Raw genomic sequence first — 27,171 nt, 5'->3', positions numbered from 1 at the left:
AAGCAGACTGGTAGCAGGGCCTGAGTGAGGGAAGATACCAGCGTCTTAAGGGCCTAACTGGCTTCTACTACTTCAGCTGACTGCCTGTTCTCCTCAAGTGGGTTCAGGGAAGCAGCAGGAAACAGGAAGCTCCCTGAGAAGCTGGCGTTAATCAGTCCAGAGTCCTGGGGGTGCTAGACAGGTACATAAGAGGCTGCTGCTCCTCCTCCCTGTTTTCCTGCAGCTCTGCTGCTTTCTGTTTTCCCTTTCACATTTTCTCCTGCCTGTTATGTCTCTTGTGCCCTCCTTCCTCCAGCATAGCACTCCACCATCTCTGTGCATCTAGAGCAGAGAGAACACACATGCACCAGTAGCAGACAATTTTCTATACTCTGGGTCCTAGTGGCGCCCTCCGCAGAGTCTGGCACCTGAGGCAGCCGCCTCAGTTCACCTCATGGCCAGCCCTGACCACATCAAGACTGAAGACCCTATCACTACTGAATTTATGGACCCATCCCACAGCACAAGAACCTCCTTGTTTGTCCAGTACTATGGAGTACAAGCTGCAACTGTTTAGAGGGAAATGGGGAGGGGCTAATCACAACCTAGGACAGAGTGCATCATTTGTGAATGGAATTTTAAGAAATATTCATGGTTCACACTGTCATCAGCACCTGGAATTTCAGGTGATGTGATTTGGAAGTAGATTAGCTAAGACTTCAGTCTCAAAGTAAAATTATGAGAGACACAAAGTGCGGGAGGTAATCTTATTGGACCAATTTCTGTTGATGAGAGAAGTTTTGAGACAAGCTTTTGAGCTTACAGAGGAAGAGCTCTGTGTAAGCTCAAAAGCTTCTCTCTCTCTCACCAACAGAAGTTGGTCCAATAAGATATTACCTCACCCAGCTGGTCTCTCTAATATCCTGAGACTGACATGGCTACAAGAATACTGCTTATAACAATGTAAAATTAGGCATTCAATGTAGATGCCTCACAAATGATGATGTTCCATACCTTTTGCTGTTAGTTATGGACACATTAATATATTTTAGTGCCTTTGGCAAAATAGGTCATCTCTTCTAGGCAGGGACCGCATCTTTGTTCTGTAAAGTGGCATATATGTTTACTATATTGAAGTAAATATATATAAAGTGGCATATATGTTTACTATATTGAAGCTTGAAGATGTTGACAGTCATTAAGCAGGTCTCTGATCTAGAGACAATCACAGACCTGGGTAAATCCCATGGGTGTATTACACCTCCTTCTTTCAGGCTTAATGGAAGGAGCAATTAAGCCCCATTCTGTAGAGAGAGCTGGAAACAAGGCCTGATCAGAAGTTAAGCTGTGTGGACTGTGGGCACTGTCACAGTGGCCTGTTAAGGGGAGTCAGAAGACCAGCCTACCTGTCACAGTCTCTACTGAAGGGAATGAACCAACCCAGGGTCCACACAGCAGCGACTCTCAGAGCCCAGGTTAACTGACCTGGGCTCATGCTACAGGGCTAATAGCTGTGTAGACATTCCTACATGGGCACTGAAACCTGGTCAGAGCCTGAGCTCCTGCCCAAGTGGGATGGTCTACACTGCTATTTTTAGCCCCATAGTGTAAGCTGGAGTCAGTTGACCTGGATTCAGACTCACTTATGTGCATAGGTGGCTGGTATAATAGGCCAGGAGAGGCTTAGCCTCCCTTGGCGCAGCCACAGCACACCTGGTTGCGGGTTTTAGTAGTTTGCACAGGGGAAGGTTTTGCTTATTATTATGCCCCATGCAGGTTCTCGGGCAGCTGAGGTGGCGGCATGTACCACTCAGCTTCCTGGGTTCATCGGTAATCCCCCTGGACTTCAGGGCTTTGTGTACCTAATCTGTAAGTAAAGAGGACTGCACCAAAGAACATACCTGACTCTCATCATCCATTTCTCTTCCTAATGGAAACAATCATGCAAGGGCCCGAATACTAAGCACTAGAGCCAGAGAGACAACAATCGTATATAAATGCTGATTACTAATGGAAAAAGATATAACAAGGCTTTCACAGAAAAAAAAATCATGAAGAAAAGTTAAACATAGAACATATAAAATGTGAGCCAATATACGTTAAAAGACTTGCTTATACAGTTTTTGTATTGATTTAACCATACTGGTTTAGAAACAGATTAAGCATTTTTTAATACCAGATTTCAGAGTAGCAGCCATGTTAGTCTGTATTCGCAAAAAGAAAAGGAGTACTTGTGGCACCTTAGAGAGACTAACCAATTTATTTGAGCATAAGCTTTTGTGAGCTACAGCTCACTTCATCGGTTGCATAAAAAAAGTACTCCTTTTTTTAATACCAGAGTAACTGTGATAACGCTTGGGGGGGGGGGGGGGAGATGTACAGCTTTAACTATACACATTTCCAACCTGATGTGTAGATAAGTCCTAAGGTACCAGTCCTCTTGAGGTTTGCAGGGGAAGTGGTTTGTATGAGCCACCAGATTCAGACAAATATAAAACCACTACATGCAAAAATTGCAGCCTTGCAAACACCATCTAGCTTTTGTACAGCTCTGTGTCAATAGATCTCAAAACTTTACACACAAGAAAAGCATCATTATCCCCATTTCACAGATAAGGGAACTGAGCCACAGAAATGATTTGATCAAGGTCACCCAGTAGGCCAGTGGCAGAGTTGGGAATAGAAGCTGGTATAGGTCTCCTGAGTACCAACCCAGTGTTGTCTACTAAACACTGCCTTCTCTTCCTTCCTAGTCATCCTTCCATCTAGACTGAGACAGACTATTTGACACACACAAAAATTGTAGGTAGATTTTTCTGCTGAATTAGTACCTTTTCATTATGATTTTGCAGAGCTCTTATTGCAGTGTTAAAGCTACAAATGCCAAAAGAAAGAGGAGTTAGCCTGCTGAAAAAAAAAAGTCTTGCCTAGACAGTATGTGGTTTGGAAGAGAAAATATTTTTCATTGGCTAGGATCTAGGGCTGTTGATTAATCGCAGTTAACTCATGCGATTAACTAAAAAAAACCCCACAATTAAAAATTGTGATTAATCGCAGTTAAACAATAGAATACCCATTGAAATTTAATATTTTGTATGTTTTTCTACATTTTCAAATATATTGATTTCAATTACAACACAGAATACGAAGTGTACAGTGCACAATTTATATTACTTTTATTAAATATTTGCACTGTAAAAATGATAAAGAAACAGTATTTATCAATTCACCTCATACAAATACTGTAGTATAATCTCTATCATTAAAGTGCAGCTTACAAATGTCAATTTTTTTGTTACATAACTGAACTCAAAAACAAAACAATGGAAAACTTTAGGGCCTACAAGTCCACTCGGTCCTACTTCTTGTTCAACCAATCGCTAACACAAAAATTTGTTTACATTTATGGGACAGAACGCTGCCCGCTTCTTGTTTACAATGTCACCTGAAAATGAGAACAAGCATTTGCATGGCACTTTTGTAGCCAGCATTGCAAGGTATTTACATGCCAGATACGCTAAATATTCATATGCCCCTTCATGCTTTGTCCATCATTTCAGAGGACATACTTCATTGCTGATGATACTTGTTAAAAAAAATAATTAAAAAACATGCATTCATTAAATTTCTGACTGAACTCCCTGGGGAAAAATTATATGTCTCCTGCTCTGTTTTACCCACATTCTGCCATATATTTCATGTTACAGCAATCTCGGATGACCCAGCACATATTGTGTTTTAAGAGCACTTTCACTTCAGATCTGACAAAAAGCAAAGAAGGCAACAATGTGAGATTTCTAAAGATAGCTACACCACCTGACCCAAGGTTTAAGAATGTGAAGTGCCTTCCAAAATCTGAGAGGGACGAGGTGTGGAGCATGCTTTCAGAAGTCTTAAAAGAGCAACACTCCGAGGTGGAAGCTACAGAACTGAACCACAAAAAAGAAAATCAACCATCTGCTGGTGGCATCTGACTCCGATGATTAAAATGAACGTGTGTTGGTCCGCACTGCTTTGGATTGTTATCGAGCAGAACCCATCATCGGCATGGACGCAGGTCCTCTGGAAGGATGGCTGAAGCATGAAGGGACATGAATCTTTAGAGCATCTGGCATGTAAATATCTTGCGACACTGGCTACAACAGTGCCAGGCAAACACCTTTTGTCACTTTCAGGTGACACTGTAAACAAGAAGAGGGCAGCATTATCTTCCGCAAATGTAAACAAACTTGTTTGAGCGATTGGCTGAACAAGAAGTTGACTGAGTTGACTTGTCGGCTCTAAAGTTTTAGACTGTTTTGTTTTTTGAGTGGAGTTTTTTTTTTTGTATGTAATTCTACCTTTGTAAGTTCAACTTTCATGATAAAGAGATTGCACTACACCAGGGGTGGGCAAACTTTGTGGCCCAAGGGCCACATCTGGGTATGGAAATTGTATGGCAGGGCATGAAAGCTCACGAAATTGGGGGTTGGGGTGAGAGCTCTGGGGTGGAACTGGGGCTACAGGAGGGTGCTCCAGGCTGGGAGTGAGGGCAGGAGGGGGAGAAGGGCTGGGGAAGGGGGTTGGGGTGCAGGCTCCAGGCAGTGCTTACCTCAAGCAGCTCCCAGAAGTAGTGCCATGTCATTCCTCTGACTCCTTTGCAGAGGTGCAGCCAGGCAACACTGCTCGTTGCCCGGTTTGCAGGCACTGCCCCTGCAGCTCCCATTGGCTGCGTTCCCCAGACAATGGGAGCTGCAGAGCAGCGCTTGGGGCAGGGGCGGAGTGCAGAGCCCTTTGGCTGCCCCTACATGTAGGGGCCAAAAGGGAGACAAGCCACTGCTTCTGGGAGCCACACAAACAGGGCAAGCCCCTGATCCCACTCCCCAATGGGAGCTCGAGGGACAGATTAAAAACGTCTGGAGAGCCAGATGCGGCCCCCGGGCCATACTTTGCCCACCACTGCATTACACTATTTGTATTCAGTGAATTGAAAAATACTATTTTTTTTTTTACTGTGCAAATATTTGTAATAAAAAATAATATAAAGTGAGCACTGTGCACTTTGTATTCTGTGTGGTAACTGAAATCAATATATTTGAAAATGTAGAAAACATCCACAATTATTTAAATAAATGGTATTCTATTATTCTTTAACAATGCCATTAATCATGATTAATTTTTTTTTTTTTTAAATTGCTTGACAGCCCTAGTAGGATCAAACCTAGTCAGTCCTGTAACTGAAAAGCATGTTTTAAGGTTTGTGGCAGAGCGAGGGTTTGGTCCCTTTCTCCGATGTTATACAAGGTATTCCTCTCCATATATGGGGTGCAGTACCTCAATTATAGCACTCCCAAAAGTTTTATGATAAGCCTCTACACTAGACCACGTGGACTACCCTATAACCGTACCACCTTAAAAAAATAGTCTCTCTCTATACAGGAAGTATCTATAATTTGCCACTGAGAAAGCTGCCTGTAAATTTCCACCTGAGGAAGACTATGATAGAGAACATCCACATAAGCTTCATAATGTGTTTGAAGACCTAAAGCGTTCACTTCTATTATTAGACAGCACTTAACGGAGAGAGAGGTAAAAATAAGCTTCCTTACCTTAATTTTATTTTCTCCAAATGGATACTGGGTACTGCTGCTCACTCAGGGCAGTACCAATGGGCTATTCACCTTCATACCATTTGCTGGAGGTACGTGACATCCCTCTTGTCTTTTGCCCCCTCTCAAGTGAGCTGCCAACCCTCCCCCCCCTTCAGCATAATTGAGGTAATGCAGACAGCCCAGACAAACTGCCATAGCTGAGGACACACAGAAGAACTGTGTTAAACTATTCCCAGAAGGATAAAGTTGTCCAAGCAGGAGGAAGAGAAACCTTTTCAAGTAAACTAAAGAATTTTCTGTAGTATCTGGCTGATGAATCTTGCCCATATGCTCAGGGTTTAGCTGATCACCATATTTGGGGTCGGGAAGGAATTTTCCTCCAGGGCAGATTGGAAGAGGCCCTGGAGGTTTTTCGCCTTCCTCTGTAGCATGGGGCACGGGTCAGTTGCTGGAGAATTCTCTGCTCCTTGAAGTCTTTAAACCACGATTTGAGGACTTCAGTAGTACAGACATAGGGGAGAGGTTTTTTGCAGGAGTGGTGTGTGAAATTCTGTGGCCTGCGTTGTGCAGGAGGTCAGACTAGATGATCATAATGGTCCCTTCTGACCTAAATATCTATGAATCTATGAAAATGTCTACCAGACTGTTCTCTCCCCCAGCCATCCAGTCCCAAACAAGGAATGTTAGTCACATGCCCTTTCAAAACTGAGGCTTAGCCTTTATAGGAATACAGGGTATGTTCCTTCAAAGGACCAGCTACCCTCTTTGAAAGGGTACAATTTACAGGTAACTAACTATCTTGCTCTTGTGGAGGCACCTGCTGCTCCACCAGTTCAGTGCTAATGGAAAAGTAACAAACAGTAAGAAACATCCTCCCAAAAAAGGACAGAAAACATTTACTCCAAACAAAACAAAACAGTTTGAAAAAGTGTTAGGGTCTTTGATTCAGCCTATCAGTGACAGACCAGATCATGGGACTCTTTGTCCAAAGGTCAAATCTCTATTTTGCAGAGTTTAGCGAAGAGATATAGTGCACCAACTTACTTTCCACAATACATTTCCCAATAACATGCTCTGTGCTGCACTGCCTGGGATGGCCATGTCTCAGGTCGAGTGAACCGTAACTATTGCAAGATGTTAGTGGGGTCCTTACTGGAGGATTTATAATTCAGAAGAAATAGTTGATTTTATTCACCTAGAAACAGGATATAGAAGTTTTGCACCCTTGTATAGATGCCCCATTAACAACCACGGCATAGAAGAAATCTTTTAAAGAAGTCTATTCAAATAGAATTTTACCTCTTATACCATATCTAGATTGTTGGAAGGCTAGGAGTAAAGTAAGGGGACTGGTTTCCTTATCAGAAAAAAGGATAAAAATTGCGTATCTTCCCTACCTACCACCACCTCTTCCACCTAAAGAAAAGGATGCTTCTCTTTGAATGGTTCAAAGGGGCGCGGTGAGGATCTTCAGAACAAACAGGCTCCGTATCAGCCACCCTCCTGGCCAAGATCTTTGAAAGGAAGTTAAATTTAGAAGCTGGGAAGCATACTGGTGAAGCAATAAAGTGGACTTTGATGGAATAAGGACATCTCCTAGTGCCAATATTTACATAATGAAAAAACTGGAGTTAGCCGTTTAGGAGGAATTCTAAGACACATGCTAGAGAAGCACAAGGGATTTGCCTTGTTTTGTACATGCCAGAACCATCTCACTCCAAATACCCTTCCCCCCCACAAATGCAATTCCTTGGAAGCTTTCTTGTTCTGAGCAAGAAGCCCACTAGGTTCTGTGAGTGACCTCTAGTGAATAAGATCTCATAACATTGGCCAGACCCACAGCTGGCAAATGGGCATCCGAAGAAGTCTGGGAACCTTGGGCACATGGGCCTTCATGGGGTAATTACTACTATCACTACTTGGTAACTTTTCTGGCCCCCTTGCAATCAGAGGGATTAGAAAAAGAGGCATAAGCCAGAAAGCCCTGTCCAAAGGAATGAAAATGTCCTCCCTCCCAGCCTGGGAGTACTGGTAAAATTTGAGTATTTTCCTGTTGCATTAGCTAGCAAAGAAAGCCACTTGAGGCAGGAACCACATCTTCAACTATACAAAAGTGCTTTTATTTAGTTCCCGCTCCCCTGTTCGTTTTGTTGGTCCTGCATATGTGGCCTCAATTGACAGGTACAGATCTAAGGACAGGAGAAGATCTCACCTCATATTCAGGCCAGTTCCCTATTTTGCTTTGGCAGTTCAGAGACACTGTAGCTTTGTTGTTGCTTTCCATATGTAGAAATGTAGGTTTCCAAGGAATTCTTAGGAGCAGACAGAATACTGCATTTACTCCTCTCTCCCAGAAAATTGACGCTGTGTTGGAGATCTGAGGAGTCCATTTGCCCTGAGCCATATAGGGTCCCACACCTGTGCCCACCAAGAGAGACACTGACATTTATCATTCATAGGTTTGCCCTTGAGCAGATGAAGAAAACATTTCTGTCAGATGAAGGAAAAGCAAACCAATGGTGGAGTTCAGCTGCTGATCCACCAACTGTTCCTGGCAGACGGTCAATCAGGAAATACTGCAAAGGCTGAGATGAAGCATTACCCATGGCACTGTCTCCATACAGGCTACCATCATGCCAGTATTAGGGGCAGTGAGTGTGTGCCAATAATCTCTGGTTACTCAATATTACTTTTATCTCTTTGAAATCCTCCTCAATGACCTTCTTCCTACCAGAATATTTAAGATGGAGGAAAAAGAAGCCAAAATCTTGGGAGGAATGGAAGACACAGAGGCCTGTGAAACCTTTCCCTACTGTTCAGATGCAGCAGGCAGAGCATAGCTGACAGTCTGTATTGGACCTGGTGAGAGAACCATCACGAGGAATCTCACATCTACCCCTGAAACACAGAAGAAAGAAAAATAACCCCTCCACTGAGGACCGACAAGCTATGCTGATGAAGCAGTAGGTTCCCAAATCAAGTAGGACTAATGTTGAATATCCTTGAATCTTTCCATTTAAAAATGTTTCAGGCAGAGAGCATGAACATACACTAGACATGCCCTGGTAAATGGTATTTGGAAATCTGCCTAGAGTGATCCAGAGGAAGAAATGGAAAGCTTTTCTTTTCTCCTATCGTAGGGAACCCTGATTCAGCAAATTCACCCTGTGCATCTGAGATGCTGTACAGGAATCTGAATTGATGAGTCCTGTCAAAATGAAATGTAAAATATTTTCTAGAGCTAGTTCCAAATGAACTAGGTAGCTGAAAAGAAGGCCAAATACAACTCTCTCAACAAGAGAGGAGTGCTTGGGGACCATCTAAGAATGGGCTCAAATGAAGTCAGATACAAGGTAATCCTTGTAAGGGACTTGACCGATTAGTTTTCAGAGTAGCAACCGTGTTAGTCTGTATTCGCAAAAAGAAAAAGTACTTGTGGCACCTTAGAGACTAAAATTTATTTGAGCATAAGCTTTTGTGAGCTACAGCTCACTTCATCGGATGCATTTCCACTGAATGCATCCGATGAAGTGAGCTGTAGCTCACGAAAGCTTATGCTCAAATAGATTTGTTAGTCTAAGGTGCCACAAGTACTCCTTTTCTTTTTGACCGATTAGATTAATCCCCTGGGGAAAGAAAAGGGAGAGGGACTGGCTCTCTAAAAAAACAAACAAACAAAAAAACGAACAGCAAGAAATCAGTATTAAAGTATCAAAAAATGTTTTTCCAAAAATTGCAGGAGCACTTGCACCTAAGCTAGAATCCACAATTTTAGGGACTGATGTAGCTTCCTTTTCTAGATGGCTGGTCCTTTGAAAGCTATGTTTCTTGATGTTTGGATTTTCCCTCACTTTAGGCAGAGTCACCTTTCAAAATAGTAATTTTGAAATAGTAATTACTGTGGGGTAGCTTGGATTCAAGCCCCTGATATGCTTGTCTCCCTTAAAGAAGGTTTGATTGCTGTGCGGGTAGGGAGAAAGTCCAGGGCAGACTTGGGCCAACATCCACTGGGGAGGAGCAATATCGCCAACAGGCTGCTTGTATGACCACTCTGATGCATAGAACACAGCATCCTCAGGGACCACAATGAGGACAGGACAGGACAGAATAAGCTAGGTCAAACTAGGTGATTGAAAAGGGGCCCTGGCAGGGAAAAATAGCACTTCGCCACTATTCTGTTATAAAAATCACATTCATCTGGTAGGATTGAAAGGGGTTGGATGGGGTGAGGTGGAAAAGAAAGATTTGTTAGGCTGTGTCTACACTACAGAGGAAAGTCAATCTAAGCCACACAATTTGGGTTACGTGAACAGCATAACTCAAATTGATGTAGTTTGGATCTACTTATCGAGGGGTCCACACTATTCAATGTTGACAGGAGACACCCTCCTGTTGACTCCCATACTCATCTCGATCCAGTGGAGTACAGGAGCTGATGGGAGAGTGATCTGTGGTCGATTTAGTGGGTCTTCACTAGACCTGCTAAATTGACTGCCGATGTATCGATCGCCGCTCAGTAAGCGTAGACAAGCCCTCAGTCTTTTCTTTCAGGCAGAAGGGCTCTCTAAAAGTTCCTCCTCTGAGCATAAGGAGGCAAACAGAGCAGTTACTGTGACTAACAGTGGGGTTCCCCCTACACCCCATGAATCTGCTGATGTTCTTGAGGCAGGCAGGCAGTGAAAATGGTAGAAAGCTTTTGCAAATTAGCCAGGGCTTTTTAAAAACTATTTCAAGTCCAAAGACCTACAAGCTTTGGGAACCAGAGTCCTAACCCACACACAAGCATAGCTAAAGTTCCTCCCCTTCTCTCTGCTGCCTATGTGACAGTTAGTTGGACTACAGGGAGTGCAAGAGTAACTAGGCTATGAAACAAGCATGATGCATAGGGCATAGACACTAATGCCCTCCCTGAAACTCCCTGGCAATTACAAATGGTTGCACTGTGGGGCCCCAGAAAAGTTTTTCTCCCCTTACCTCATATTGCTTGCAGGCTTGGTGGCATGATGCAGGTTCTTGTGGTAGCAGACTGACAGTGCTTGTTTCCCAAGGTTGACTTCCTCCTACTTGCAATATCCTCAAAGAATCCACAATAGGAGCTGCTGAATCAGTGAAGTGTGGAGCTTTAAGAATAAGATGTGCCAATTATATTTTTAAAAGCTTTTCCAAGAAGTGAATTTAACTTAATTATAAAAGCTATTAAAATAAGATGTGTTCAATTTGACTATAGAAATTCCTAATCATTCACCACCAGAGTTATGTAAGCACAACTGTGAGAAACTTTTTTGGTAACAGGAGTCAACATCTACTCAGGGGATCCAATACTCCAAAGAAGCTGCTCAGTGGGATCTCTGCTTTCTCATACACAATATATACACTGGGTGACAATGCTGATTTATGTTTCTAAGATAACAAAGCTGATCAATACAGAATACAATTAAATAACCTGGCCTCAAATGGCATTCTTGTTCTAATGGCAAAACTGGTTAAAGATGAAGTGCAATATATACTTCACCCTAAGCAAAACCTCAAAACAAACCAAACCAAAAAACCAAAAAAAAAAACACAAAAAAACCACAAACAAAAAAAAACCAACCCCACATTGAACAAAATAGATACCGCTTCCAACAGAATGGAGAGGGGAGAATGGGGAGAGAAATATACCTTCTTTAGTGGAGATGCTCAGACACCACATGTGCTGTATTAAAATACAGATAAAATCTGCTTGGATAACACTAGACTAAGTTGTTCTTGTCCTTTTCGAAAAACAAAATGCCACATTTATGCAACTACTATGATGATCAGTTCCTGTAGAAAGTAAGTTAACTTTAAACTATCTGCCACTGCCTCCCAAAAATGTAGCCATGGGGGGGGGGGGAACAAAAACAAAACCCCAAAACAAAACTAGTATTGTCTTTTCAATAGTCCAATGTACATTTTTAAGTTACCCAACCACTTCACTATTCTTCTGCCTCCAAAACCAGAGACGCAGGGTCTATTTTAGGAATAAAATTAAATTAGTTGTAAATGAAAATCCTTCCTTGGTATTTGTAAAATGGCCTGTGTGTTATGCAAGCACTTAACATCCTAGTTGAAACCAAAGTCCAACAATTTGGAAAGAAGTTTTGCTACCTAATTTTAATCTTGTAAAATTTGATGGATTATATTCTCATAACAGATGCAGAGACTGAGGTCTACAAACATATTACTACCAGACACTGTTTGGAACAACATTCTTTAAGCCTTTTTTTTTTTCCACATTCTTTTAAAACAATACATATGCATTCTTTGTGCAAATTCTTGTGTTTGTCACTCTTTCACTGTTTACTACAGTACACACAGATTTATTACTCAACATTTGTAACAAAGTGTTAGAAATCATTTGCGATTAGACCATCAAAAGAATATTGTGTATGTTAAAACTTATTGGGAATTTTCACGGTTTTTTGTTCCTTGCTCTAAGCATGGATCTCCGTTACTGCACCTGGTCCAAAACTGAAGGCTAGCCCAATCAGACAACAAAGAGTTCTCTCAATATTCCAGTGTCACCATTGAACCCACCCACCCACCCCTTGACTAAGTAAAGAAGCACCCCACCCACACACCTCCACTCCACCCACCCCTTACCTTGATTAAGGAGAGAAACACAATTAATTTAGACACTGTATTGTTCCACTGATTGGCTGGCTGTGGGTGCTGAAACTGTCACCAACTCCATTATTCCAGTTAATAGGAGTCCAGGTCACTCCCAAACCCAGAATTACTGTCACCAATTCTGACTAAAATTACCACCTTTGGTATATTCTGTTTTGCCACAGATGTATTACTTAATCAAAAATCATTGTAATTGAATGCAAAGTAAAGGAAACTTGAGTTTTATTTAAGCTTCCAATTTCTGGGAGGTTCAAGAACTGTAATTATTCTGGACAAAAAAAAAGAAAATAGACTGTGCTTACAGATCATCTTCTGCCATACTCTTTCATTAGGACCACTGTTTTATTGTTGTCCTTTCTATTACATGGGTTGTACATATTATCAGGTGTTAATAAAAGGTCAGTGCCTGTACAATACATTCTACAACTGAGCACCACTTTCCGTAACTGAACAGGCAAAGAGAAATTACACTGAACATCAGCATCTGGCAGTATTTTTCCAAAAAAAGTGACTAAAATGGGTTTAAATTGATTAACACTATTAAATCACATCTAATATTTGATACTACATGATTTCATTACAGCTATACGATACAATTATACAAAAATGTGTTAACATCAAAGAATACAACCAAAATTAAGATAGCAAACAAAACCTATATAACTTTTTTCTTTACAGGAAAATACTTTTGAAGTATGCATGTAACTGCCCATTCTTTTAAAGAAAATCTACTGCAAGCAAAGTTATCAACCTCCAGAAAAATCACACATAGCATTACTAAGCATATCCCCAAAAAGTGTACAATATGCACACTTGGAAAATACAAAATTAAAAAAATTGTAAGCAACAGGTGAGCTTCATATTTATAAGAATGTGAAAAGAAGTCCAATTTTAGCACTGTTGTATAAAGAATTGTCTCTTTTTGATGCAAGTTCATCAATTGTCCCCTCCTGCTGGGAGCACACTTTACAAAACACCGTGTTCTTGAAACTGGATTACAGAGCAAAGTAGAGCATCTTAGCAACGTCATCTTAAAGTTTTTATTTATTTATTTACTACTTTATCAAAACATGTCCTTTAGGTGGGTAGGGTTCTTTTTTTAAAATTCTTTCCTAGAAACAATATACAAAGGGGAGGCATATTTATTCCCATACTCCTGTAAGATGCTTTGAGAGTTCAAGAGCTTTCTTCTCGCTTACTTTCACTGGTTGTTTTTGGCCTTAGCATGTGTTAAGATGTGAGATTTCAGGTTAGTTGATTGAGCAAACTTCTTATTACAGCCGTCAAACGGGCACACATAAGGCCTGTCGCCAGTGTGAATTCGCACATGTGTGCGTAAATTGAAGTCCAGTGAAAATCGCTTTCCACATCCTTCAAATGTGCACTGTTGAAAGGAAAGGTCATAGATTAAAAACAGTCCCAACAGGAGCAATGGATACTTGATAAGTCAGCAAAAGATTCTTGCTTGCATTACTGAATTCCCTTTACAAATATCAGGTCCTGATCCTGCAGTCCATTTTCCCTGAAAACTCCCACTAAAACCAGTGGGAGCTTTGCCTGAGAAATAAATTGCAGGTCTTAGCATATCAACATTGAATTCATTACATCTCATTTAACATATGAAGTTTTGGTTTTTTTAGTGAAAGCCTAAAGAGAAAACTGATGACTGGTATTTTTCTCAAAATAATTGCAATGTACACAGTAGACTACTGTGAACGAAAATTCTGAAGACAGCAGAGCTCCAAGCTTGCAAAAAGTAAGCACTTTCTCTACACACGCCCTCTTTTACTCCTAGAAGGATTCTGCACCACCGTGCAATGCAGAATTTCACAGAAATTAACACTGTGCACACAGAATTTCCTTTCCCCCCACAGAAATGGGCTACAGTGCTTGCTAGCCGCCAATAGGGGTCACTTGACATGCTGGGGAAGGGAGAGGGAGCTAGAGAGTTCCAGGCAGTTGCAGTTCCCAGCATGCCTTGAGGGAAGGAGAGGGTGGCAAGGAGAAAACTCCATGCAAGCCTGGGACCAAGCATCAGGCTGATTCTCAATCTGGATCCCCAGGAGGGAGGAGGGTGTCGGGGGTGGGGGGGGGCAGGGGGAAGAGAGGAAAGGGATTGTGGGTGTCTGGTCCCCTGGCTGGGCCTGGGGGAGGGGAGGGAGCAGAGAAACAGGAACTGGGTTGTCATAGAGTTACTCTCAGTTAAAGCAGCCCTCAGCTTTAGAATTTGGTACCCCTCCTTCCCACTTGCTCCAAAAAGCAGCTAGACTCCATTCAACTGCAGGGACTCAGACTGCAATTTCCCCCAGGTTTTTGGGGAGAGAAGGGCACAGAACAATAATGGTTATTTGTGGGTCAGATGGGCTACTGTTCAGATAAGATATTTATTTTATGAGTTGTTGCCACACAGGGGCGAGATGAGCAGCTAACTCATGCTTTATACAATTGTTCTTAATGTACACAGAAGAGCCACAAGAGCCTGGATCAGAATGGGTTTTTTTTTGTGCTACAAATAAAAACAGATAAATGTATGAATAAAAACTCCACAGCCACAAGGAATATTTGCTTCTGGGAAACAAACAACAAAACCCACAACTTACTGAATTCAAGCCATCATGTTCTATGAAAAGTATAAATTTTAAGGCCAAAAGGAACTACTGTGATAATCTAGTCTAGTCTGACTTCCTGCATAACTCATGCAATACTGAATAGAGCAAGAACTTGAACTTGGGTATCCCGTCTTCCAGGTGAATACTCTAACCACTGGGCTAGAGAATCACTCAGAGGTGGATAATTCAGGAAATGACTTGGGGACTTTTAATTCTTAAAATGATTAGGAACAATATTTAGTGGCTTTTTTTTTTAAGACCAGAAGAAGTGGTAGGTTTGGAGGTTTTCTGTATTAAAGAATCTCATTTTTAGATTATCAGTTTGTGTCTTATGACAGATTAGTTTCTTGAATTAAAAGAGGATATCTTAACTGAACTGATGTGCATCAGTTATTTCTGCATGTTGTATAATTCAGAGTCTAGAGTAATTTTTGAATGATATTTACCATATGAAGAAGGCTGGGGACCTCTGGTGGCAGGAGCTCAAGCGTCTCCTACATTGTCGTAGCATCAGAGGATATTCAGTGGGTAGTTCATGGCTTTAATTTTAAGTTGATTAACACTCAGAACTTGAAAGTTAAGCATTCTGATTAGCCAATGGTGCATCAAACAGCACAAGAAAAAAAGTGTGTCTGCTGACAATATGGGAGACATTAAAAAAAGGAGAATGAAAATTTCTCCCCCCATGGGGAGTATCCCCACTGTAGATTTTAACGTAAAGAATTCAGGCAGTTTGTTTACAAATGTGTTCCAAAAACAGCCTCTAAAGAAAACAAAAATCCACACAATTAATATATTGTTATCCAGCTTTGCAGTCTTAATCTGCCAAGCTACACAGTAGGACTCTTAATAGCGAAAGACATTCCACTTACACACCCTAATCAGCATAACCTGAGGCCTTGTTTACATTGGTAAAATACATCAAGTTGAAAAAGAGGAAGCAATGAGGGTTTCCTCAAATATGGTTTCAAAGTCTAATTTTCTTGCAAGTAGGCTAGAATGATAGTTACATTTAAATGTGCTGATGTGTGTGCTATAATGCACCCCGCTTCCAAAGTATACCTGGAAATAAACAATCATAATTTTGTCTAAGCATTAATAATTAGTGAACAGAGAACTTGTTCTAACTTCTCTAAGGATCTGATCCAATGCCCTCTGAAGTCAATGAAAAGGCTGCTATTGGTATCAACAGACTTTGGATCATGTTTTGATTTTGCCTGTCAAGTAACCACATGCAATTTTATTTTGAGACAAGGTGCTTCCTTGCCTCAACTGGAAGGAAAGCCAGGTAAGCATGGTGTCTTGCCTTACTTTTGTTTTTATTATTATTATTATTATTATTATTATTATTAAAAAAACTTGAATACTCTGCATGTCTCGCAAGTGGCCATACCTGAAAGGGCTTCTCTCCAGTATGAACTAGCTGATGTCGCTTTAGTTTGGAACTCTCCACAAAGGCCTTGCCACATTCTGCACATACATGTACTCGAGGACCATGAGTGTGCAGATGCTTCCTCATAGCAGAGTTGTCCCTGAACATTTTTGTGCAGCCCTTAAAGAGAATAATAAAAAAACTTAGTCAATACATAAACACGTTCCGATAATAAAATGTCTAGCATTTTAGTAAATGAAAGTTTAGTTACCCCTCCCTTTTCCCTGGAAAAATACCTTAAAATAGAAGCTGGCCCTGAAAAGACATACTCCCTCACATTGATACATATTTTACTTTGACTTAGGAGGCTAAAAATAAAACACTTTTACAGTAAAATTATCACAAACTCTTACTATAGACACACAGTAAATATCAATAATTTAAGAGGTGAGGAAAAAAATCCAACTCACTCACCCATACAACATTAGTGTACTACATGCAGTCAAGTTTTATTAACATATACTGCATCTTCCCCATAAGATCATATCCTATTAACAGAAGCACAGGTGACAAACTGAAGAAAATTTACGGTAGTCCGAGGGCTAGCAAAAGGTAAAATGATGGTAGTCCACCGCTACCTTTGGTGGGCCCCATATTCTTTGTGCAAGTGATGTCTGTCTCTGTCCATCTCCTACTGTCCCTCTTTCTTCTTTCTTTGTCTGTTTCCCGTTCCTGACAGAGAAAGAAGCAAGAGGGTCTCCAAGGCACAGCAGCTACAGAAGAAATCTATTCCATAATGCACTGAGAGCAGAATGAATCTGATAAATTGACTAGGATTACAAAGGTAACAGCTGTGTGGTTTCTAGGGAGGGGAAAGGAGGATCTGGTGCTGCTGGGTCACGAAGACTGAAGACCACCACCTGCATCACAGAAAGGCAGAATACAGATCTCACACCTGAGCAACAAGAGAGTCTATGACCCCAAGTAATGGGAACTCACCCCCACTTCTTGAAGATCCTGCATCTGCAGATTCACTTATTTTTTGAATATTGCATTTGCAGAGAGACTAAAGACAGACAAAATTAGGCTGAAGTCCTACCTAGTTATAATGGTTCTTCATTGAGCTATTCCCTTTCTGCATCCCTAATCTATGAACTTCCCATTCTATCTTTCCTGGTTGCTAAGATTTGGAAAAGAGAATTATGATCATTTTTACAGAATTCTGTTGTCCCAGATATCATACTTGTTCAAAATTCATGTTAACTTTTTCAAATCTTTCACCACACATTTCTATCCCCCTTCTTACTGATCAACTGTGCTCTATTCCTTCTTTGTTTGCCTGCTGCTTCTGCCATCCCCTAGGCATCCTTTTTTAAAAGAGCTTTTCCCAATCCCCTTGCCAACTTTAAATGCCACTAAACACCAACCAATAGACAGACGAAGGACAGAAGTTACTTACTTATAAATATTACCACCTATCTTTTTCATCAGATCTCGAAGGACTCACCAAAAGTGGTAAATATCCTCCACATTTTATAGATGGGGATACTGAAGCACAGAGGGGTGAAGTAACATGCCCAAGGTCACCCAGCAGGCCAGTGACAGAACTAGGAGTAGAGCCAGTGTCTTTTGAATCCCTCCCCCTACAATACTAGGCAGCCTCACCTTCTATACCACTGAGCAAGCCCAGACCCTTTTTGAAAAAGCACCCCTTTACAAAGCTAGTCCACAAAAGGACGAAGACTAGCTACAATGTTAATAATCTAGAGGCTTTATATTTCATACATAAACCATTACATCAAAAATAAACCAACTGGATTATGAAAAAGTCCCCAAATGCCTCTTTGGCTAATTACCATACATAGGGCCCTATGAAATCTGCATTACTGAGAACATGGACAGAATCAAAACATTAATGTGGAATTCTGCTCTCCCCAGCACTTGGATCAAAGGGGCAGGCAGGCTAAGAGTCAAACCTTCTGATCTGATGTGCAGAGCCAGTCCAGGGTGGGGGCTGATGTTGGGGTGTCTCCTTCCCCTCACTGGTGTGCCCAGTCTCCACTGAGCGAGGGGGGGGCACATGGGAGAACGAGGGGGCACTTGTCTGTACACCAGCCTCTGGCTCAGGAGTGGTTGCAGTAGCTGCTGTCTGAACAAGTGTGCAGGCTGGTGAGTGCTCGGCTTAAAGAGAGACTGTGCAGACACTCCCACCAGTTTTGTGGACTTCTTGTGTTACTGTTCACAATTGTCAGTTTGGTCATATTACTGAGTGCGACTTTAAAAAGCAATTTAAAATGTATTCCTTTTACCTTATACTGTATATCTGCCGGACGTTTTGTTTAAATTGTAGGGTTTTTTTTGTGTGTAAGATCAATTTTTCCCATTGCAATCCAATTCTGAACATTTGAATGCATTTACAGTAAGGCTACTTAAATTGGGGTCAATGTATCAAACAATTTTTATTTAAAAAGACCATAAACGTGGAATTATTAAAAAAAACAAAAAACCGAAATCAAAATAAATCCAAAAATCCACAATAAAACTGATTTCTTCAGGCCCTACATACACAGAAGATCTAACCAGATGACTTTCTTAGTCACTCATACCAAAAAAATCACCTCTACTATCCAGCATAAAAGTTGGGGCAATGGATTTGTGGGATGAAGACTGTATTTCATGATAAAGACAGAAACCTTTCTTACAAATTCAACCCAGTTAAATTAACTGCGCTACCAGGGCTTCCCTGTTGTCAAAGGTCCCTCAAAGCATATCAGAAACTTTAATAAATTCTTAAGTTTTGTTAAGGAGTTTCAGATTCCATATGAATTTTGAAGTGTACATGAAAATAAACCAGAACTGGTAGTACCATACAACTGCATGAGGAGTGCAAGTTTGAAAACAGCAACTGATTGAGCGATCCACCTTCCAATCTACCAGGGTGTAGCCGTGTTAGTCTGTATCCACAAAAACAACAAGGAGTCCGGTGGCACCTTAAAGACTAACAGATTTATTTGAGCATGCTCAAATCTGTTAGTCTTTAAGGTGCCACCGGACTCCTTGTTCCAATCTGCAATTCTGCAGGCTCTCTCTTTGGGAGCTACTTCTGCCAAACTGGGAATAACCGTATCTGAACAGGTCTTAAGTTCTGAAAAACCAAGGAGCCACCACTTCTAAATAAGTTTCCCCCACCGGCTTCACAATCCCTTTGACTAACAGGCTTCAAGATTTCCATGTCTTTATTCAAAAACGAAACTTCACAAATGAATGGGATGAAAAAAAAACTATTTATATTGACTCTGAAATCCCAACTACTCTGTGGAAAGGAGAAGGGAAGCCTTAAGAGGTATTTCTTGGTTACACAGAAGTAACAAAGTTGTCCTAAGAGTTACCTCTATACTGATAGAGGAACTTTTTGGGGAGGGGAAGTGGAAAAGCAGCAATAAGGAAGTATTACTTTTCTTCTCCCACTTAACATAGACAACTTAACGTTTATCAGAAGTATAATTAAATCAGAGAAATAAGAGCAGGATTGATTTCAAGTTGTGAAGAACTAACATCTCTCCTCAGAGGAAGAATAACTTAACTCTGGGTCTCCAAGTACAACTTTAAGGAAAGATGAACATACATCCTGAAAGTGTGGGATTAGAATAGGGGTTGGCAAACTATGACCCACGCCTGCATCTGGCCCACCAGCTGATTTAATCTGGCCCTCAAGCTCCCACTGGGGAGCAGGGTCGGGTGCTGCACTGTGCATGCTTGCTGTGGCTCTGCGTGGCTCCCGGAAGCAGCAACATGTCCTCCCTCTGGCTCCTACACATGGGGCAGCCAGGGGGCTCCGCACGCTGCCCCCACCCTAAGCGCCGCCCCCATTGACCAAGAATATGGCCAATGGGAACTGCAGGGGTGGCGCCTGTGGACAGGGCAGCATGCAGAGGCGCCTGATTGCAGCTCCACGTAGGAGCCAGAGGGGAGACACGCTGCTGCTTCCTGGAGCCCCTCCCATGCCCCAACCCCCTGCCCCACCCCGCCCTCCAAACCCCTCAGTCCCAGCCCAGGGCACCCTTCTGCACCCCAAACTCCTCATCCCCAGCCTCACCCCAGAGCCTGCACCCCCAGCCGGAGCCCTCACTTGCATCCTGAACTCCTCATTTCTGGCCTCACCTCAGAGCCCTCACCCCCTCTTGCGCCCCAAACCCAATTTCGTGAGCCCACCATACCATTTCCATACTCAGATGTGGCCCTCGGGCCAAAAAGTTTGCCCACCCCTGGATTAGAAAGTCAACATATAGAGCCTGAATAGGAACTCAGTGTTCCCAGACTGGATGCTTGGGCTCGAGGCTAGTAAGGAACAAATCTTCGGTCTATGTTACTGATCTGTAATGTGCACTATTAAATATCTGCACAGGCAAACATTCTTAGGCTCACACTATCTAGAAACCAAGCCCCACAACCTGTAATGATTTCATATCAAGGCTGGGTACACCTAGATCTCAGGAATACACTTTGGACAGTTTTCAGAACAGGTTCATGCCATCAAATAAGTATTCTAAATTATTGTTGCAATATCCTTGTCCATAATAGTGTATGGTAGCTATCAAAAGACAACATATAGAAGTGCTAACCATAAGAGTAGGGACCAGAGTGCTCTCCTTTATTTAAGAAGTGGCCACAGAAAAGATCTGATTAAATAGTCTAGGGCAGCAGTTCTCAACCAGGGATACGTGTACGTCTGGGGGTACTCAGAGGTCTTCCAGGGGGTACATCAACTCCTCTAGATATTTGCCTAGTTTTACAACAGGCTACTTGAAAAGCACTAGTGAAGTCAGTACAAACTAAAATTTCATAGACAATGATTTGTTTATACTGCTTTGTATACTATACACTGAAATGTAAGTACAATATTAATATTCCGATTAATTTTATTATATGGTAAAAATGAGAAAGTAAGCAATTGTTCAGTAATAGTGTGCTGTGACACTTACATTTGTGTCTGATTTTGTAAGTTTTTAAGTGAGGTGAAACTTGGGGAGTACACAAGACAAATCACTCTTTAAAGTGGTACCGCAGTCTGGAAAGGTTGAGAGCCACTAATCTAGGGGTATATCTACACTGCAGCTGGGAGCCAGCCTTACAGCGTGGATAGAAACTTGTGCTAGAGGGGCTCACACTAATGTGCTAGAAATAGCCATGTGGACATTGTGGCACTGGCGGAGGCTCACACTATCCGGACAAGCTTGGCACCAAGGTGGGCTTGAGCTGCTCCTGGGGGAATTATGTGCACAATATTTTAAAATTCTGCAGATTTTGTTAAGAACACCACTATATAATCATGCCAGTTTCAATTATTTGGTAATTTATTTCAAGATACCTGCCAGCAAAAATTCACCCACAAGTAGAGAGTTAAAGAAACCCCTACGACAACTCAGTTTCTCTGCCCCCTTCCCTCCCAGAGCCCAGCTAGGGGGCCAGACACTCACCCCCGCCCAGACACTCTCACCCTCCAAGACCAGAGGGAGAAACAGCCTGATGCTGGGTCCAAGACTTGCATGCCGCCACCTCCTTCCTTCAGGACATGCTGAGAACTGCAGCTATTGGGAACCCTCCAGTTCCCGCCTGTTCCCCCTAGCCCTGTGCCAGGTCCAGTGGCCTCTAGTGGCGGCCAACATCTCTGCAGCCCATTTCTATGAGGAAAAAAGGAAATTCTGCATGCATAACATTAATTTATGCAAATTTCTGCATTGTGCCGTGGCACAGAATTCCTCCAAGAGTAGCTTGAGCTCAGGTGCTTCTGCCAGTGCCACAACGTCCACACAGCTATTTCTAGCACAAATCCGTATACCGGAGCTGGGAGGCTAGCTCCCCGCTGCAACACAGACATACCCTTGACCTTTATTGAATAAAAGTTCTCCAATGATCTTTCACGTTATCAATATCATGAGCCAGGTGTGAGTCACAGCAGTACAGAAACTTAAAGGAATATAGTTTGGGTTGAGTCTAGAGGATTAATGAGGTATTTCATAGAGTGACAGAAAATTACATTACTGGGACAAAGGGTCCTGCCATACTCCTATGATTACCTTACATGCATACAAGATTCCCTTTTGTGTTATGACATTCACACTGTGTAGAAAGAGTTGAGGAAATCTTTTGGCATCTGGAAAGCACCTAAAGAGAGGCAACTGTATTTAAAGTAATAGGCCTCAATATTTAGCTTTAATACAAATATTCAGCTATTCCTACCCTAATAGAAAAAAGCTAGCCACACAAAATTCATTTCCACAAGTGACTAATCACTGAAATGCTTTAAGTTCAGAGAGTTTCACTTACTTTGTGAGGACATGCTATCGTTCTTGGAGCATCATCTTCTTTAATTTTTCGTGGCTTCATTCTTACAAAACAAAGAAGAAAACACTGATAAGTGTGTAGAAGCAACCTTCCTAAAATGGTTTGCTTTAATATTAAAAAAAATCCTGCAAGTTACATACACATCGACTGTGCTTGGAGTTTAATGCTGTAGTGAGGCTATATTAAAATTAAAAAAAATACCGTAACAGTATATTTTTGCATTTTGAAAAAGCAATTTAGTCCATACAACACGAACTTTCAAATCTGAAGATCTTTATATAAGCAACTTTCAGATACAGAACACTGTACATTTAAAAGTATGATTGTCAATTAATTGCAGTTAACAAGCAAGAAACACAAAACTAGATTAAAAATAGTTGCAATTAATCACAGGTTTCAACGCATTGTTAAACAGAATACCAATTTAAATTATACATATTTTTGGATATTTTTCTATGTTTCCAAATATACAGATTTCAATTACAGCATGAATACAAAGGGTACAGTGCTCACTTTATTTTTTATTACAAATATTTGCACTGTAAAAAAGAAAAAATAGTATGAGGTGAATTGAAAAATACAAGTACTGTAGTGCAATCTCTATCGTTCAAGTGCAGAGCTGTGGAGAGGGCAGACGACCTGTACTGACAGAGATGTTGTCACTAGGAACCCAAATAGTTTCTTGTGGGCTGGACGAATGGATACCTGAAAACAGGCATCTTGCAGATTGAGAACCACAAAACAGTCTTGAAGTATTTAATGAGGGAACTATAGAGGTCAGAGTCACCATTCTGAACTTGAAACACTGGATGAACTTGTAGACCTTTAATGTTTCAACTCTTATAGATTCCAAATCCAGAAGGGACCACTCTGATTATCTAGCCCAGAGATGGGCAAACTACGGCCCACGGGACCGTCTTGCCTGGCCCCTGAGCTCCCGGCCAGGGAGGCTACCCCAGCTCCTCCCCTGCTATCCCCTCTGCCCTGCAGCCTCAGCACAGTGCGCCGCCGGTGCTCTGGCTTGCCACTCCTGCCGGGCAGGGTGGCAGTGTGGTAAGGGGCCGGGGAGGGACTGGACAATGGGCAGGCGGTCCCGGGGGGTGCGGCAGTCAGGGATCAGTTGGATGGGGTGGAGGGGGAGGGAGTCAGGGGTGGATAGTGGTTGGGGCAGTCAGGGAACAGGGGGGTGGATGGATAGGTGTGGGAGTCCCAGGGGGCCTGTCAGGGGGCAGTTGGATGGGGCAGAGGTTCTGGACAGTCAGACGGGGGAGGGGGCGGTCAGGGGACAAGGAGCAGGGGGTGGTGGTGTTTGGATGGGTTGGAGGTTCTGAGGGGGGCAGTCAGGGGGCGGGGTTCAGGCTGTTTGGGGAGGCACAGCCTTCCCTACCCAGCCCTCCATAAAGTTTCGCAACCCTGATGTGGCCCTCAGGCCAAAAAGTTTGCCCACCCCGATCTAGCCTGACCACTTGATAACAGGCCACAGAACTTCTCCAAAATCATTCCTGGCGCTTATCTTTTAGATAAACATCCAATCGTGATTTTTAAAAATTGCCAGCGATAGAGAATCCACCACAATTTTTGAGTTTGATAAAAATGTACCCCTTCTTTCCACCCTGAATTTGTCTAACATCAACTTCCAGTCATTGGATCGTGTTATATTTTTCTCTGCCAGATTGAAGAGCCCAATATTAAATATTTGTTCCAAGTAGATATTTATAGACTAATCAATTACCTCTTACCCTTCTCTTTATTAAGCTAAATAAAGAGAACTTCTTGAGTCTAATCACTATAATGGCAGCTTTTCTAATCCTTTAGAAATTCTTGTGGCTTTTCTCTGAACCCTCCCTAATCTACAAACATCCTCTTTAATCGTGGATATCAGAACTGGACAGTATTTCTAGCAGCAGTTGCACCAGTGCCAAAAACAGAGATAAAAACCTCTGGTCTGACCCAAGATTCCCGTTTATGCATCCAAGGATTGTTTTAGTCCTTTGTTTTTCTTTGGGATGAGAAAGATAATGGGACTAACCCCTTGTCCTATATCTTTGAGTCCCTCCTCCACTGCTCCAAATTGTAGAAGGGAGTCCACTTTGTTTGAACAGTATCTTGTGAAAATGGTCCCTCAAAAAAAAGAAGAAAAAAAAAAGATGGGGAATGGGGCTAACAGGTCAGAAAGAGACTGGAATTGGATAGAATATCCATTGTTTACTATTTCCAAGACTCAGTAGTCTGAGTTGATCTGAGTCCAAACTTACCAAAAATAAAAAGAGATAGTTGCCAAGGTGGGGGGTGGCAGGGGAAGAGAGACAGAAGGGAAGAGATCTCAAGGTTCTGCCAGGCTCTCGGTAATGGCATCAAACCTGCTTCTTAGGGAAAAAACAGACTATGCAGCACCAGAGAAAGGCTGAAACCTCTTCTTTCTGGACAGTTCCAAGGTCTGAGGATGGTAACAGTATGTGGGCACAGAAACGGTACCTGAAAGAAGTCCTGTCTCACTTACTTCCATCTTTGTACTGGAAAAGAGGTCCAGAGAATATAGTCACCTTAGATTCCTTTAAGGATTAGAGGAATTCACCACAGTTTGAAGTAAAGTTAACTTCAAAAGGTCCTCAATTTTGGTTCGGACCTCCCTGGAAAATCCCTCAAGATTGGAAAAAGTAAGGTCTTTTAGACAATAGACAAAGTATATTCCACTATATTGTTTACTGCAGCCTGCAACTGGATGCGGGTTATCAGCTATCCCTCAGATGGGGATGGTCTTTAGTTCTTTTCAGTGATCGAGGTAGCCTATCTACAAACAGTGTGTCTCAATTCAAATAATTTTATTTTGACAGAAGCACTTGGTAATTATCCAACGGCATATGGAGGCTGGTAAATGAATACTTTGCATCCAAACAGGTCCAGTTTCTAAGTCTCTCCCCTTACATATGGATTTGGGAGATCCCTGCCACTTTGATTGCTCTTAGACCGCAGCTTCCAGAAACAATTTTGATACTGAGTGGGAATAAAAGTACTTCAAAGTTCTTTGGAAGGGATGTGGAATCTCCTGTCAGCCCACTTGGATGTGGCCAAAACAGAAGCTAGCGCATGTCGCAGGTCTTCTGTGGGCTGATCCTCATTTATAAGCAAGACGAGCCTGTCAACAATGGAAGTGTGTAAAATGTGCAGGAGTTTGAAAGGTTTCTCCTGCACCACTTCTAGAGTGTATCTAGAGTCTCTGCCATAGATCTGATGAGGTCCTGGAATGCCTTGAAGTCATCAGCTAAAGACAATGTTAATTTACTGCCTCATTCTTCCCCTTATAGCATTCATCACTTTCCTCCTGATACTTTTTGAGGCTCTAAGGCTGCACTAGCTGACTTGACTTGTTATCTTGACTGCCTCTTTGGGCAGCAGTATCTAATCCACAAGGAGGCAGATTACTCAGGCTTGCATGAATACAGCTACATTCCCTTGGGTGTCTAGTCAAGCCAGAGCTGAAAAGGGTATGGATACTGGATTGAGGGACACATAGGGGTGTGCATGTAAAAATCAAGAAGGATATTCCCCATGAGCCCTAAGTCATTTACTGCTGTCCCTTATAGATCCCTTTCTGATTCACATTGTACAGCCCAAAAGGGATGGAAGGAGGAGTCCCTATTGTGCCCCAACAGGGATGCAGACAAGGAATACATGGCTTCCAAGACAGGGGTCATCCTGTCAGGAGTGCTGTGGCTCTGTTGTGCTCTCCCTAAGCAAGTAGTAGGTTAATTCAGTACTAGAGATATCTTCTTGACCTGCCACACCAACAGCTTGGTAGCTGATGCTTTTTCTTCTTCTGGTATATGGCTTTTGATGGCACAAAAAATGAATTAGATGGTGGGTATGTGATGTAGTCACTCTTAAGTGCATCCACCCACCATCAATATGATAAAGAGGGCATTCTATAACCAAATAGCACATAGTTCTTGAGCTGCATAGGAGCAGGATGGGACGCTCAGGAAGACCCAATGGTAAAGATGCAAATTAAACTGCCCATGACCACAACACATCCCATTGTAACAAAAAAGGATCTTTTGGTTCATATGGTTATTCTGAAGGGCTTGAGAGAGCTAATCCTGAGAGCCTAGGAAACATAGATCTGAGTTGTCTAACTGCCAAGACATGTGCCATTGCTCCAAAAATATAGTCCTGCAGTACCTGTTGCCACTGTGCCTTAGAAAGGTTGTCTGATAGGGTCAACTATTTCAGTGTTTCTGATATGACTTTGAGATAAAATTATGAAGTAAGCTGTCTTGATAGTTGGCTGTGCACAGTAATGAGGCCAGGGCCTTGCCTTATTCCTAATTACTGGGGAAGCAATTCCAGCCAGGACTGGAATGTCGGAAACTGGAGTTGTCTGGGTTGTACCACTGATGTATGCAAGGCAGAATTGATCACTGAGTCCAACTTGTCACAATGACAACTGGAGCCCTAAGGTGCTTCACAGTATTAAGCAGGTGTAATCATTAGGGCATTGGTAGCTATCCGTAAGGTTGCAACACTAATGCCCATGAGTTGCCAGCAAGTCTGCAACACAACCAGATTTTGCAAGTCTTCTTGATGTTTTGATGAATGGACAGAGCAGTCACACTTTATTGCCAGA

General features: G+C 42.1%; 1 protein-coding gene across 5 annotated transcripts in view; it reads right to left on the bottom strand.

The window, feature by feature from the left end:
- Positions 1 to 12,426: 12,426 nt before the first annotated feature.
- Positions 12,427 to 27,171, bottom strand: part of YY1 (YY1 transcription factor) — a 38,120-nt gene continuing 23,375 nt past the window's right edge. For 2 of the 5 annotated variants that reach the window (XM_073349643.2, XM_073349644.2), the window contains 3 exons: positions 22,530 to 22,590; positions 16,224 to 16,382; positions 12,427 to 13,605 (listed from right to left, as the gene is read on the bottom strand). In XM_073349643.2, the coding sequence (XP_073205744.1) occupies positions 13,423 to 13,605; positions 16,224 to 16,382; positions 22,530 to 22,590 (403 nt within the window). In that variant the 3' untranslated portion in view covers positions 12,427 to 13,422. Of the gene's footprint in view, positions 13,606 to 15,276; positions 15,594 to 16,223; positions 16,383 to 16,840; positions 16,935 to 22,529; positions 22,591 to 27,171 lie in introns of all 5 variants that reach the window. The other 3 variants (XR_013635986.1, XM_078853384.1, XR_012159561.2) reach the window with 3 other exon arrangements.

Source organism: Lepidochelys kempii, chromosome 6, assembly GCF_965140285.1.
Source record: "Lepidochelys kempii isolate rLepKem1 chromosome 6, rLepKem1.hap1, whole genome shotgun sequence".
Lineage (NCBI taxonomy): Eukaryota > Metazoa > Chordata > Testudines > Cheloniidae > Lepidochelys > Lepidochelys kempii.
Note: the sequence above shows the minus strand (reverse complement) of the source record. Positions and strands in the feature narration are given on the sequence as shown.